This window comes from Mandrillus leucophaeus, unplaced genomic scaffold, assembly GCF_000951045.1.
Source record: "Mandrillus leucophaeus isolate KB7577 unplaced genomic scaffold, Mleu.le_1.0 Scaffold238, whole genome shotgun sequence".
In the NCBI taxonomy this organism is placed as follows: Eukaryota; Metazoa; Chordata; class Mammalia; order Primates; family Cercopithecidae; genus Mandrillus; species Mandrillus leucophaeus.
The window spans coordinates 2368955-2383338 of NW_012102454.1; the positions used below are offsets into that span (position 1 = coordinate 2368955).

The 14384-nt window shown below is 56.5% G+C and overlaps 1 protein-coding gene across 1 annotated transcript; it reads left to right on the plus strand.

Moving 5' to 3' along the window:
- The first annotated feature begins 471 nt into the window (after positions 1-471).
- Positions 472-11762, plus strand: LOC105541343 (xaa-Pro dipeptidase-like). Its single transcript, XM_011982316.1, has 3 exons — positions 472-635; positions 10000-10183; positions 11625-11762. The coding sequence occupies exons 1-3, from the start codon at positions 619-621 to the stop codon at positions 11754-11756; spliced, it is 333 nt and encodes a 110-aa protein (XP_011837706.1). The 5' UTR covers positions 472-618; the 3' UTR covers positions 11757-11762.
- The last annotated feature ends 2622 nt before the right edge of the window (positions 11763-14384 follow it).

Sequence of the window (14384 nt, forward strand, 5' to 3'; positions counted from 1 at the left end):
TCACAGGCCCCATAGTGGAGGCCCCGCAGGGTCTGGCCCTTACTTCCCTTAGGCTGCCCCTCTCTAGCGCACACTCTTCGGGCCGCAGGACCTTTAGAGTCCTCCAGTTGCCCCCCGGCCTTTGCTCAAGCCCTTTCCCTTCTTTAACAAAAATCCCCACCTCTGCCCCGACCCTAGCCTGAGTCAGTCTCCCTTCTCTCCTCTCACGTGGTTTCTTTATTCCTATGTGTTCTTCTCCCGGGTTGGCTGGGACGCCAGATCGGGGGCTGAACCAGAATCAAGGTGTCCTCTGCTTCAGGACCTCCCTCCCACCACGCAAAGGAGGAAAATCTACCCGTTACCCCTACCTACTGTCTCCCGTAGGCAGCCCGCCCATTTATGCTGGTCGCGCTCTTGGGCCCGCCCCTCTCCGGGAGCCCCGCCCCTTCAGGGATCCGCCCCTCCCCAGGTACCGCCCCTTCTCGTACCGTGGAGTTTGGCTCCGGAGGAGGGGGGTCCAGGACTCCCGGCCCCACCCCCTGCCCCGCCCATTCCCCTGCTCTCACCCCGCCCCACGCATTGGGATCCGGAGGGGCTCAGCTGACGCCGCGCTGCACGTGACGCCGGTGCCGGGCGAATATGGCGGCGGCCACCGGGTGAGTACTGCACCTCCCTCGCTCTTTCCCGCTGGCGTAGAGAGGGGCATGGGTGTCCCGGACGGACCGCGGGTGAGAGCCCCAACGGGGCTCGCTGAATGCCGCGGGTAGGTGCCTCTTCCTGTCGGCCCAGAGTCCGAGCGCCGGTCGGCGAGCTTCACGCTCCGAGTCAGGGTCAGCGCGGGGGCCGCAGCCCCTCTCCACCCTCCTGGCTGGCTCAGGCCCTACCTGCGCGCGTCTGGCGGCCCCACTGTGTGCGGCTGCGGTGGGGGCTGGGGTCGACACGCATGTTCGCTGCCAAGACCCCCAGGTGGGAGGGCGGTGTTGCGAGGACCGCAGGCACCCGGGCGCTTCCCGGAGGAGGCGGTATTTGAGACGGACTTGGAATTCCCTTTTCCCCGCAGGGCACGTCCACATTTCTTTCAGGGGCCAAATGTCACCTCCTCAGGGAATCCTTCTCTAACCATCTATCCCACTTTTTGTGCCCTTATCATTACCTGATAAACCATATAGAGCATTGTTTGTACTTGTTCGTTATCTTCTCTGCATTTAGAGTGCAAGGGCAGGTCCCTTAACCTGCTTCTCACTAGTCCAGTGCCTTGCACACAGTAGGTGCTCCATACTGGGCTGAATGAAAGAAGGCTGAGTAGTCCTAGTGGGAGGAAGGGTGGACAGATGGGTTTACCGGATCGTTGGGCGGAATCTCCCAGATAGGGAGCATCTGAGCCCAGGGTAAGGGACAAAGGTTGAGAGTTCAGAGTGTTCTGGGGACAGGGATGCATGCCTGGGGCTGGAAGGTGTGGTGTTCCAGGTGGCTTCTTCAGACTTTGCCCTGAGGGGCTGGAAGGGTTTTGTTACAAGCTGCTGGATCTGTTTTAAAAGAATAGGCTCCCCTGAGCTATGTGTGAGTTCAGTGGGAGAAGGTGTGGGTCTGGTGGCTCAGTGGGGTAGAGGGGGCTTGGTGTAGGAGGGGGCAGTATTCCAGATGCCAGGTTGGCAACTGAGGTCAGAATGGGGGAATCTAGTGGACTGAATGCATCTCTCTTTTTAAGATGTGGGGAAAATGGTAACAGAAAGTGGGTTCTCAGTTGGCCCCCAAGGTTGAGGGAGCTTAGAACATACAAATCAAACATTCTGTGGGCACCTGCTGTATTCTGGGAATAGCATTGGGCCTTCCCTTAGGTACTCACAGGCCACTGGAGCAGATGGACACATGGGACTCTGTCATCCATCTGCTTGCCTGTGGTGTTGGCATTTGCAAAGGAGGAACATAGACTCTGAGCTCAGGGAAAGTGCGGGAAGGCTTCACTCCCTGGATAACTTTTGTGCTTATCCTTCAGCAATGAGACTCCCTTTGGGTAGAGAACAGTGCAGACAAAGTCTCAGATGGGTGTCAAGGAACTCAGGGTCAGATCTTTGAATCCAGCCTGTGACCCTTTTAAAGGGTAGAATGAGCAGGCTGGTGCCCAGCTGTGGGTGTGCTGTCTCTCTGTTTAGGCTGGCTTGGTGCTCACAGGGAGTGCCAGGGGTTGCATTTGGGTTCAGGACTCAAAGCTGGCCTGAGACCTGCTGCTCTCCTGCAGGAACCAAGCTGATGTCTGGATGGGAGCAAGTCTGGAACTGACTGGATCCTGGAATGAGAGCTTTTCTTTTTCTCTTTCTTTTTTTGTTTTTGTTTTTTTTGAGACGGAGTTTTGCTCTTGTTGCCCAGGCTGGAGTGCAATGGCACGATCTCGGCTCACTGCAACCTCTGCCTCCCGGGTTCAAGCGATTCTTCTGCCTTAGCCTCCCGAGTAGCTGGAATTACAGGCGTGTGCCACCACGCCCAGCTCATTTTTTGTATTTTTAGTAGAGATGGGGTTTCACCATGTTGGCCAGACTGGTCTCGAACTGCTGACCCCAGGTGATCCACCCACCTCAGCCTCCCAAAGTGCTAGGATTACAGGTGTGAGCCACTGCTCCTGGTCCCAGAATGAGAGCTTTTCTAGCAGAACAAATTCTCTGGGCCACCACACAGGGTAGGTGAGGGAGGCAAAACAGAGTGGCAGTGTCATGCGCGTCCATGTGAAGAGACCACCAAACAGGCTTTGTGTGAGCAACATGGCTGCTTATTTCACCTGGGTGCAGGCGGGCTGAGTCCGAAAAGAGAGCGAAGGGAGATAAGGGCAGGGCCGTTTTATAGGATTTGGGTAGGTAAAGGAAAATTACAGTCAAAGGGGGGTTGTTCTCTGGCTGGCAGGAGTGGGGATTACAAGGTGCTCAGTGGGGGAGCTTTTTGAGCCAGGATGAGCCAGGAAAAGGAATTTCACAAGATAATATTGCTTAAGGCAAGGACTGGCCATTTTCACTTTCGTGGAATGTCATCAGTTAAGGCGAGGCAGGGCATTTGCACTTCTTTTGTGATTCTTCAGTTACTTCAGGCCATCTGGGCGTATATGTGCAAGTCACAGGGGATGCGATGGCTTGGCTTGGGCTCAGAGGCCTGACAGGCAGTTCTTAGAGAGGTGTGCTATTGAGAGGGTGTGGGAGCTTCCAGAGCCCGGCGGTCTTCTTGGGAGGAGCCATCCCAGTCTGGTATGGGTCTTTCCTGTGGGTACTTTGAGCCTGAGGTTGACCCCAGTGGCCTCCTTAAGAGCAGATCGATTAAGTATGTTTCCGGCTCAGCTCCCAGCTGCACCCACAGGACAGATCATAGAGTCAGGCATAACGAGGCATGAAGCCAGCAAGTCACGGCCATGGCCATGGGCTCCCTGGGAGTTGGATTTGGTTGTCTGTAGAATCCTACTGGAGCCTGGGACAGAGGGGGTCCATGAGAGTTCTAGGTGACTGGGGTGTGCCCCATATGATTTGGGGAGTAGGGGAAGCCCTAAACTAGCATCTCAGATTCAATTTGAAACTCAAGAATCTACTCTGGGAGTGTTTCAGGGTTGATCCTACTTTCTCTTGCTAGTCTGGGTATAGGCTTCAGGTTGAGACAGAGTGCTGTGACGTCACCTCCCATCCCCTCATGGAGAGGGGTCCCTATCCCATGGCACTTGGTGGCACTGCTGTCTCCTTGAGCCATGCTTTGAGCATTCCACAGACAGGGTTGATAATTTGAAATATCTCAGCTCCAGCCAGACCTGTCTGCATCTGCTCCCCCACATGGCTTTTTCCATTCCATTCTTCCCTTGCACATTCACCTGCCATCCCTGAAATGCTCTTGTCCTCTATGTGATTGTTCACATTTTTGCAGGCCCAGCTCAGATGGTTCCCTTTCCCAGAAGCCTTTCCCAGCCCTCCGGTAAAGGCTTAGTGCTCAGAACTCCAGAGCACTCGGTTTTCTCCCCAGCAGGACACATTTCCACGTCTGCCCATTGTAGGTTGAGTTACTTCCCTTCATGCCTCTCTTAGCATCCTTAGAGCCCAGGGGTTCTGTTGTACCCTCAGGGCCAGTCTGTGGCTGCCCTGTGATTGGTGCTTGGTGAAATGAATGAAAAAGGGATTTACTCTAAATTAGTACAGCATCCCATCGTGCTTTCCTGGGAGACTCCTAGTGATTGAGGGAAGGAGTCACGGTGACAGAATTCCGAGGAATAGGATGAAGAAATAGCTTTAATTCTTTAAAGCTTTAATAGCTTTAATTCTTTCACTGAGTGGCTCCCAGGAGCTGTTGCAGAGCCAGAAAGAGGCAATAGGTGAGCTGCCCTGGGCGTGTACCTGTTGGGCCATAGGTTACACTGGAGTCAGCATTCTCCTGGAGAGTCTTCTGCAGGACTCAGATTGTGGGTCACGAGCCCGACCCCACCCTAATGTGAACCTTGCGCTCCAGGAGCAGAAGACTCAGGCCGACTCTGGGGGCTGGGGATGGGTGGGCTTGTGGGAGGCAGGCTGGCCACTGAGTGTCCTTCCCTGGCTCTTCCCCAGGTCCTGACTCCACACAGCCCTCTCTTGGTTTCTGTGTATGCTGAGAGGTGCAAGGTGGAAGATGCTGGTCAGTTGCCTCAAGGTCCTCTCCAGCTGTGGCAACCCTCTCCAGCCTGGCGCTTACGGTCAGACACCCAGTGGGCTGCCCGAGCGTCTGTCTGGTGCCTGGCCCCACGCTGGAGGCTGAGGGGAGGAGGTCCTTGGCTGGCCTCTCCTGCTGGGAGTTTAGCAGTGTGGCCCTATCTAGAAGTGGCTCCACATTCTTTTTTTTTTCTGAGAAGGAGTCTTGCACTGTCACCCGGGCTGGAGTACAATGGCATGATCACAGCTCACTGCGACCTCCGCCTGCCGGGTTCAAGCGGTTCTTCTGCCTCAGCCTCCTGAGGAGCTGGGATTACAGGTGCCTGCCACCACGCCTGGCCATTTTTTTTGTATTTTTAGTAGAGATGGGGTTTCATTATGTTGGCCAGGCTGGTCTCGAACTCCTGACCTTGTGATCCACCCACCTCAACCTCCCAAAGTGCCTTGTTTACAGGCGTGAGCCACCGCGCCTGGCCAGTGACTCCACATTCTAGTGCAGAGATTTTTCCTTGTCTGTGCAGTGGACCCCACGGGCATCAGTGAAACCTACGCACCATTCTTGGCATCATGTTTTTTTTTTGTGTGTTTGTTTGTTTTTTTGAGAGGGAGTCTGACTCTGTCGCCCAGGCTGGAGTGCAGTGGCTTGATCTCGGCTCACTGCAACCTCTGCCTCCCAGGTTCAAGTGATTCTCCTGCCTCAGCCTCCCGAGTGGCTGGGATTATAGGTGTGCGCCACTATGCCCGGCTAATTTTTGTATTTTTAGTAGAGACAGGGTTTCACTATGTTGGCCAGGCTGGTTTCGAACTCTTGACATCAGGTGGTTCGCCCGTGTTGGCCTCCCAAAATGTTGGGATTATAGGTGTGAGCCACCATGCCTGACTGGCATAATGTTTTTAAATGCATGAAATAAGTACAGAATATTTCAAAAATAAAACCCAATTATTTGGAAATACAGTTATCAAAATGTTACATAAATTTGAGACAGGGTCTTGCCCTGTCCCCCAGGCTGGAGTGTAGTGTTGGGACCTCTGTTCACTGTAGTCTCTGCCTCCAGGGCTCAAGCAATCCTCCTGCCTCAGCCTCCCAGGTAGCTGGGACTACAACCACAAGCCACCATTCCTGGCTAATTTTTGTGTTTTCGGTAGAGATGGGGTTTTGCCATGTTGCCCATTCTGGTCTCAACTTCCTGCTGGGATTATAGGCATGAGCCACTGCGCCTGGCCCAACTACTTTAATTTTGAAGTTGTGAGGTGCAAAGTGATATTTCGAGATACTGCAACAGCAATAACGTGATATTAAAATACCTTTGATTTGTGCTGGTGACAGATTAACATGCATTGCTGACACTGAGTAGTTTGTTACTTATGTGAATAATTGAAGAAAATGTAAATTTGAATTGGAGGTTAGAGAAAATAAAGGTATAGCTTTTTCCCATCCAGGTAGATGGAGCCCCTGATTTTGAGGATGAATCCTTGGGGGTCCCTAGGCCTCAGGTAAGAGCCCTGCAGTTGGCTGTTAAGGAGAGGGTGGCCCAGTACTGATACGGGGGTGTGGGTTGTATGGAGACAGGGACGGCTTGCAGGGGCAGTGGCATCCTACCCTCCTTGGAGACTGGCCTCAGTCTTGGTCACTCCGTTCTTGGTCCTGGGCTGCTTACCGCGTCTTGGTTGTTGCCAGGGCAGCGGGGATCCTGGCCTCTGGGTCTCAGAGACTTGTTCTGTGGGTCTCTGAGGCCCTGGAGCTCTTGTGCCCTGTCTGTCTGCAGCAAAGCATGGCTTATTTACCTTGGGACGTGGGGATGATAATGGCTTTTGCCTTTTAAATTCCGGGTGCCACTTAACGAAAGCTGCAGCAGAAACCTGTTGGAGATGTTTTATTGGTGCTGCATTTGCTGAATTTGCAGGAAGAATTCATCTGTGTTGGCTCTGAGCCTGACAGTCTCTCTGGGGGTTTGGTTTCTGCCATGAGAAATCAAAGGGCATGTCTCTATAAAACTTTATTCCTTGGTGTCCTGTAATTAATGACTGTAGCGTATTGCCCTGCCTCGTGGCTCAGGCTAGCCCTTCTCATGCCCAGAGCCCTGCACAAGGTGGGTTCTGTTCTGGCGGAGCCCTGTGGAGAAGTAAGCATGGTTGTAGATTTTTTTTTTTTTTTTGAGACGGAGTCTTGCTCTGTCGCCCAGGCTGGTGTGCAGTGGCGTGATCTCGGCTCACTGCAAGCTCCACCTCCCGGGTTCATGCTATTCTCCTGCCTCAGCCTCCTGAGTAGCTGGGACTACAGGCGCCCGCCACCGCGCCCGGCTGTGGTTGTAGATTTTCTTTGCAGTGGCAGCTGAGTGCTCAAGGAGAAGGTGGCTTATCAAGTTTTCTGCTCAGCCCTTGGGATCCCAGTCCGTGTGCCCTGAGAAATTTCAGTCTCTCAGAAGGTTCTGAACAAGGGGAAGGCCAGCCCTTCTTCGAGCATTGCAGGTGGGGGCCAGGCTGGTGGCTGAGGATGGGCATTTTCGGCCGGTCATGCTGTTCGACGGCTGTTGCTGAGGCTGTCCATAGCAGGTCCTCGGTGTCATTGCCCCTGTGCTGTTGGGGACTCTGCAGAGATGAGTTTTGCCCCTGTGCCCATCCCACCATGGGCTTTCCCGAGTGAAGGGAAAGGGCGTGGGAGGCTGTGGGGGACATGTGAGCACAAGGTGCTGGTGACTGCACTTTCAGTTCCCGACGGCATGGCCATCTGGGATGTGGTCATGTTTACAAACTCTCACCGACTTCCCTCTGCCCTTTCATCCCGATGGCTGAGTGTGGCAGAAAAGCAGCCCCAGCCCAGAGGAAGCCCTGGCTGCTGGTGTCCACCCAGCCACCTGTTCACCCTCCTGGGAGGGTAGGAAGGGCATGTGGGGGAGCGGGAGGGGGCTGTAGTCATGTCAGCATGTGCGGCTGCTTCTGACCCTCCACCGTTCCTGGGCGGGCCGGGGCTCCAGGGCTGCTTCCTGCCCCGCTGCGGCTGATGTGGCATCTTCTCATCCCACAGCTGTGTGTGTGGCCCTGTGTGTCATTCAGCAGATATGTGTTGAGCGTTTGCTGTGTGTCGGGCAAGGTGCCAGGTGAGGGCATGCATGGCAGTGATCGAGGCAACCTGGAGCTCCATCTCCCAGTGTTTCCACCCGAGGGGGTGGACTGGAGAACACCAGGAAGCACCAGGCAGCACCCACTGCATTTAGGTTGGAAGGTGCTGAGTGCTAAGCGTTGTCCTGGCCAGGGACCTGGCCCCACTTTAGGAGTTTACTCCAGGGGGCCACTAAGGAGAGTGGAGAGTGGGGACGATATGCAGAGCTGTGCGCACATTAAGGGAACCCAGGAAAGAAGAGTGGGGAACCTGGTCAGAAACCCAGCAAGGGCCGTGCTGTGGGGCAGGGTGGCCTCATCAGAGCAGTGGCCCTGGATGGAGAGGTGCCCCCAGCCGTTTAGTTCCAGGGTCCCCAGGGAGGGAGCCAGGGGAGTGGATCCACTGTCCTCCTCCTCCTCCTCCTGCCCCCAGCCTCTTGTGCCTGCTGTAGGCTCAGCACGCCTGGAGGCAGGAGGCAGCGTGCACGCTGAGGAGGTTGGGTGAGTCAGCCTCTGGGCACAGTGCAGGGGGGTGTATCTGGAGAGCAAGTGGGGAAACCTCAGGCCAGGGACTAGTAGGGGGTTGGGCAAGGAGAAGAGTTGCAGGTTCAAAGAGGGAGGCTGGGGAAGACCATCCTGAGAAGGTCGTATTGGAGCCAAGATGTGCAGGAGGTGTCACCTGCTTGTGTGACCCTGGTAGGAGGGTCAGGGCCTCTGAGGGTCCCATGTGAGGTGAGTGTAAGAGGTGCCCCAGGCAGCTTCACGGTGCTGCACTGTGAGGGCAGGTTTCATCCGCAGCTTCACTGCAGTTCCTGAGTAGCCCTCTCTGCTCTCACCAGCTCTGGAACGTCCCTGCCTCCTTGACCTCCGTGCCCACCCACTGTCCCCTGGCTGGAGAGCCTGCAGGGGCTCCCTCCTGCATACCCCGCCCCTGCTTACTCCTCCTCCACCTCATCCCCATTGTCTCTCCATGCCCGCCCCGGCCTCCAGCCTGCTTGCTGGGACCACCGTCTGTTTATTCATTCATTCCATAGATAGCGACACCTGCTCTGTCCCTGCCTTCAGGAAGCTTACATGTTACCTGGAGGGCCAGCAAACAAATAAATGAAGAGTGATGGGGATTCTAGAGAGACGTGAAGAGAGCTGGGGGGTGGGGTGGGTAGGAAAGGGGCATTTCTGCAGAGGCTGGGTAAAAGGGCCCTTGGGAAGAGCATTCCCCACAGGGCACCGCAGCGGCAAAGGCTGGAGTGTTCTGGCTGTTTAGGGATGAGCGAGGATGCCCGTGCTGCAGCAGAGGAAACCAAGGGTGAACTGGGGGCCTGGATCCCTCGTGGCTGGGGAGTGAAGTCTGCTCTCAGAGAAGCCAGCCAGCACGGGGTCGGGCAGGGAGTGTGTGCTGGGATTGGCATTTCGAAAGGGCCATTCTGGCAGAAGGTGCAGACCAGGCCGTGGGGAAGCTGGGGCCAAGAGTGCCACTGAGAGTTGCCTGCAGTTGTCCAGACGGGACATGGGGCGGTGGCCCTGGGGATGGGGATGTGCATTGAGGGTAGAGTCCAGACCTTGCTGGTGGCCAGGAGGTGGGATGAGATAGGAGGTCAGGATGGCCTGCAGGACTGTCCAGGCGCAGGTGCTTTGTGTCGGGGGAGGCTAGGCAGGAGCGGCTTTGGTTCAGGGCCATCTTCTGCCTGCTGAGGGTGGCCGATGGGTCTGTGAGTCTGGAGCCGGACGTCATTGGTCTGCAGATGGAGATGGTCCTTTGAGCTGAGGGACTGGGTGAGCTCAGTTGAGCTGAGGGAAGGAGCCGGTTAGGGAAGAGGCCCCAGGGTTGGGCCAAGCTGGGCTCCAGCAGGGAGGTTGAGCTGGGAGCTGGGGGCCTGGCTGGTAGGGAGCCTGGGCCAGCTGCTGTTGGGGAGGGTTTCCACAGAGAGAGTGGCCCCCAGGGTCATGGGCACCAATGCAGCAGGACTGGGGACCTGCTGCAGATTCAGGAGTGTGCAGTCCCTGTGGCCTGCTGGGCAGTTGGTAGGGGGGCAGAGGAGCAGGGGGGAGGAGTCAGGACAGCATGGATGATGGAGGGGAGACAAGCCCCTGTGGTCCTCAGGGGGACCAGTGAGGAGCTATTTCTGGGTCAAAAGCAGGTAGAGCTCGGGCAGCTTGCCCCGTGCTGATGGGGGTCCCACGGCAGGCTCGGGCCTCCGGTCACCCCGATCTCAGGTGTGGGCATGCTTGGAGATGCTAACAGAGGCCTGTGTGGCTGTGTGTGCTCTTGCCTCTACAGACCCTCGTTTTGGCTGGGGAATGAAACCCTGAAGGTGCCGCTGGCACTCTTTGCCTTGAACCGGCAGCGCCTGTGTGAGCGGCTGCGGAAGAACCCCACTGTGCAGGCCGGCTCTGTCGTGGTCCTGCAGGGCGGGGAGGAGACTCAGCGCTACTGCACCGACACCGGGGTCCTCTTCCGCCAGGTGAGCCTGCCCCCTTGGCTGCAGGTGAGCGGGCCTGTGATGGGGTCGCTTGCCTGAGCAGGAGTTGGAGGCCCCAGCTTGGCCAGAGGTGCCTTTTGTGGCCCTCCCTGAGCCTCCGTTTCCTCGCCTGGGAAGTGGTCCAGGGGCTCCTTGAAGATGTAGAACTTGAAGATGTGGGGCGGCGGGTGGCCCACCTGCAGGCAACCAGCCTGGTCATGGTGGCCATGGCTGAGAGTCACTGGCAGCACTCAGTCCCCAGGTACAGGAACGTGAGGATACCCACCCAGGAAGACTGTGAGGCTCTGAGCTTGGCCCACTTTCACAGATCTTAGCATTACACCCATTTTGCAGATGAGAAAACTGAGGCTCAGAGGGAAAATGACTTGCCAAGAGGTGGAGCTGGGATTAGAACCTCGTCTTCCATCTCTAAATGTAGTGCTATTTTCTCCCCGCTGCCATGCCCAGAGCTGGAGCCTGATCACAGCGGGAACTTCAGAACCTCTCTGGGGCGGGCAGAGCCTAGGGAATGTGTCCATGCGGCATCCTGGCAAGAAGAGAGATGGGAATGTGAAGGGGAGCCGGGTGTGGAGAGAATATGGGAAGGCATGGCTTCCCTAGCTGAACCCTGTTGCCCCAGCACCCCACAGATGGGCTGAGACCCATTGCTGAGCGACCGCAGACAATTTTTTTCTTTACGAAAAGCACCTTCTGCCGGAAGGGTCCCGTCTGTCTGCTCCATTGTTCACACAGCTGCAAGCCTGCAGTCCCATGGCTGTGAGAGACATGGCGGTCTAAATAAGTTTTCTCTGGCCAGTCTTGATGCTTCTCCAGGTTTAAATATTCTGCGGCTTAAAAACCGATTTCCTAAATTCAGCTGTTGGCTCCCTTTCTGATGGTATGCTAGGCTAATTTTGGAAGAGATCCTCCTCCACCGTACCTATGTGACGTCCTTTTAGCGCAGCATTCGTCCCTAAACACTGAAGTCATCAGCCGCCCCGGGGGTGGGAGAGGGAAGTAAGAAGTCCTAAATGGAGGAATCCATTTCCGTGCAGATATCCGGCCTGGGCATTGGAATCTGGGGAGCGTCTTGCCTGCCTGCACGTGGCAGAGAGGCAGGGCTGAGCTGGATGTGTGGTGGTGCTGGGCGCCCTGTCATGGGCCTAGGGGGTGGGAATACAGGGGGGCTCAGGCACATACCCAAAACCTGCAGCATCAGGGAGGGCTCCCAGCAGGGTGGAGGAGCTGCCAGGTTGCCCCTTGCCAAACCACGGGAGGATGAACCGGGGAGTCGGGTGCCGAGGGGAAGGGATGTCTGGGGCTGGGGTAAGTTGCAAGAGGCTGTCGGTCTGAGCTGGCTCTCTGGGGTGCTGCGATGCAGCCACCGGTGCCTCCTTGCACCTCACATTCCACTGGCTAACAAGAGTTCTTGTTCCTGCTACAGGAGTCCTTTTTTCACTGGGCGTTCGGTGTCACTGAGCCAGGCTGCTACGGCGTCATTGATGTTGACACTGGGAAGTCGACCCTGTTTGTGCCCAGGCTTCCTGCCAGCCATGCCACCTGGATGGGAAAGTAAGGAGCAGCCTGGCTGGGGCACCGCGGCTACCAACCATGGGCTAGGGGTGGGGAGGGGAGGTGGAGGGGAGGTGGGATGGGAGGGCCGGGCTGGGCCTGGGGACGGGGAGTAGGGAAGAACTGCAGGAAGAAGGGCATGCGGTCAGGGCTGTGACAGCCTGCCTCGCACCAGAGCCCTGCAACCTTGGTTGGGAAGGGATGTTACAGCTGGAGTACAACTGTGTCGTAGGAGTTACTAAGAAATTATTTTAGGTAGACAGAGAGGAAAAGGGGTCCTTGGGAAGTTTTCTGGTAAAGCCCCAGCTCCTAAAGCCAGGCGGGCAACCTTTGATATGCAGATGCAGGCCGTTAGAAACTGATTCCCAAGGCCTTCTTGCCCTTGCCCCACATGTTCCTGGCAACATGGCTGCCCCCACGTATCCCCACATGTGTAGAACATCCATGGCACCCTGCATTAGCATATTAAAAGGCTAGGGTAGGAGGGCCAGCTTTTTCGTGGGCTATGTGAATAACATGCTTGGTCAAACCAATCCCCGAGCCCTATGCAAATCAGACACCACCTCCTCTAGCCTCTGCATATATACCTGGCTGGTGGCCACTGCACTTGGGGACCTCCTCTTTCAGCTTTGGAGTCCCCCTTCCTCTGTCTCTGTACGGAGGAACTTCTTCCTTCTGTCTTCTCCCTTCCTTCTTGTCTATTAAACTCTCCACTCCTTAAAACCACTCCATGTGTGTCCATGTTGTTTTTTCTAATTCGACTTGAGACCGAGAACCATGGTGTTCCTCCACTCATCAGAGCCCTGTCAGCTGGGGGCCTTGTTTGTTTAGAAGTGCAGTTTGTTAATCCTGAAATTCTAGCTTCCGCGCTCTGTGAAAACGTCTGAGGCTTTGGCCCTGGGAGGCCGTCACTCCTGCATGGCATTGACAGGTGTGGCATGGCCCTGTGTGTGTCTGAGGGTGGTGGGTTGGGTTGGGGTTGGGGGACCACCTTTCTGAGACCTGTTGCTGATATGCTGGGTGTGTTATTTGCTGCCTGCCTCTGCACACAGCGCAGGCCCTGCCCTCCTGGCCCACGTGTGAGATGGAGCAGAGGCTCGGGCTGCGGTGCACCTGCCTCCACTCTCCACGGTGCCTGCTGTTCCAGGTTCCCCCACCCCCGAGGAGCTGTTCTGCCTGCTCAGAGGTGCTGGGGTGGACGCTGTACTTAACCAGGGAGGTTTGAGGTGATCAGAGGATTCTGCTAAATGCTGGCCGCCTCGCTGCGTGTCATCTCCGCCTGGAGAGTGATTTTTCTGGGCTAATGTATAAATTGCAGCCTTTGCTGCCTGGTGCCCCAGAACGCTCATTACCAGGTGGGCTGGAGAGGCTGTGACTGGTTTGAGTGACAAGGCCCCTGGCTGCCACAGGGACTGGGCTCTGTGCCGAGGGCCGGGGCCACAGTGGGGCTTCCCCTGCTTCCAGCGCCCCCCTCCCCTCGCCCTCCCTTCAGTGCAGACTCCATTTCTGCCTTCGTTGGCTGTGGTGTGTGCTGCTCCTGCTGTCTCAGGGAGGGGGGTTCAGGCTTACAAGTTGGTGATCATTCTGCTCTTAGGCTGCTTGGCAGGATCCCAGCCTGGCAAGACTGAGATCTTTGCTGGGCAGGACTCAGCCGGGAGCACAATTGGCAGCAGCAGAAAAGAGGGCTGTTTCTCCTGGGGGTGATCTCCTGGCTCAGCCCCTGGGAAGAAGGGCACAGAGTGGACACACCCGGGCCGAGTGCCTTTGGGGCTTCTACCGGGCTGCCGCTCGGAGGCCCTCACCTGACGGTGCCTTCCCATCCTGTTGTGATCTTTACTGTCGACCTTCATCTCATTCCCAGTGGAATCCTTATGACTGCCCTGTTATAAAAGAGGAAATGGCTCAGCATGGTAGCATGACCTGTGCAGGTCCTGCCGCCAGGTGTTGCTGGAGCTGCAGTCGGAGGCTGAGCTTGCCTGCTCGCTCAGTGTGGCTTCTGAGGGGCCGTGGGGCCTGCGAGTGGGTCTGGTCGTGTTTGGGGCTCCAGTTCCTTCCCTGTGATGCCGCTCTGGAAGCCCCCCAGGACTGGAGTTACAGTGCTGGCCACTGTGGCGGCGGTTATATCTGTGACACTGACACGAGGCAGGGATGGTTCCAGGAGGGAGATTGTCTTGTCCAAAAATGGCCACAGCAGTGTTTCTGGACACTCGCTGTCTGCAGGTGACATCTATTTCCCTCCCGCCTGACCCAGGTCTGGGCCTCATGACCAGGTGGCAGTACTGCTGGGTGACGTCTGAGGCTTGACTGTAAACTGCACTGTGGCTTCCACTTGGTTCTCTCCCATGGGGTGCTTGCCCTGGGAACCCACCCGCCACATCATGAGGAAGCACAGACTCCCGACAGGGGGACCCCAGCCGCCAGCAGCACCAGCCGCCAGTGTGCACGAGCCCCAGGTGGTTCCGAGCCCCAGCCTTCCACCTGCTGAGGTCCTAGATGTGGAGCAGAGCTTTGCTGTCCTCTCTGGGCTCGGTCTGAATTCCCGACCTTCAGAGTCCATGAACATGATCAGTGGTTTTGCACTCCATTAAATGTTAGGGTGGTTTATTCCGCAGCCATTGTAGCTGGGACAGCA

What these genes read in the sequence shown, in the direction of transcription:
- LOC105541343 (XM_011982316.1), top strand. An exon ending in CCGGGGTCCTCTTCCGCCAG is followed by an intron (nt 10,184 to 11,624) that starts GTGAGCCTGCCC and finishes TTCCTGCTACAG; the next exon opens with GAGTCCTTTTTTCACTGGGC.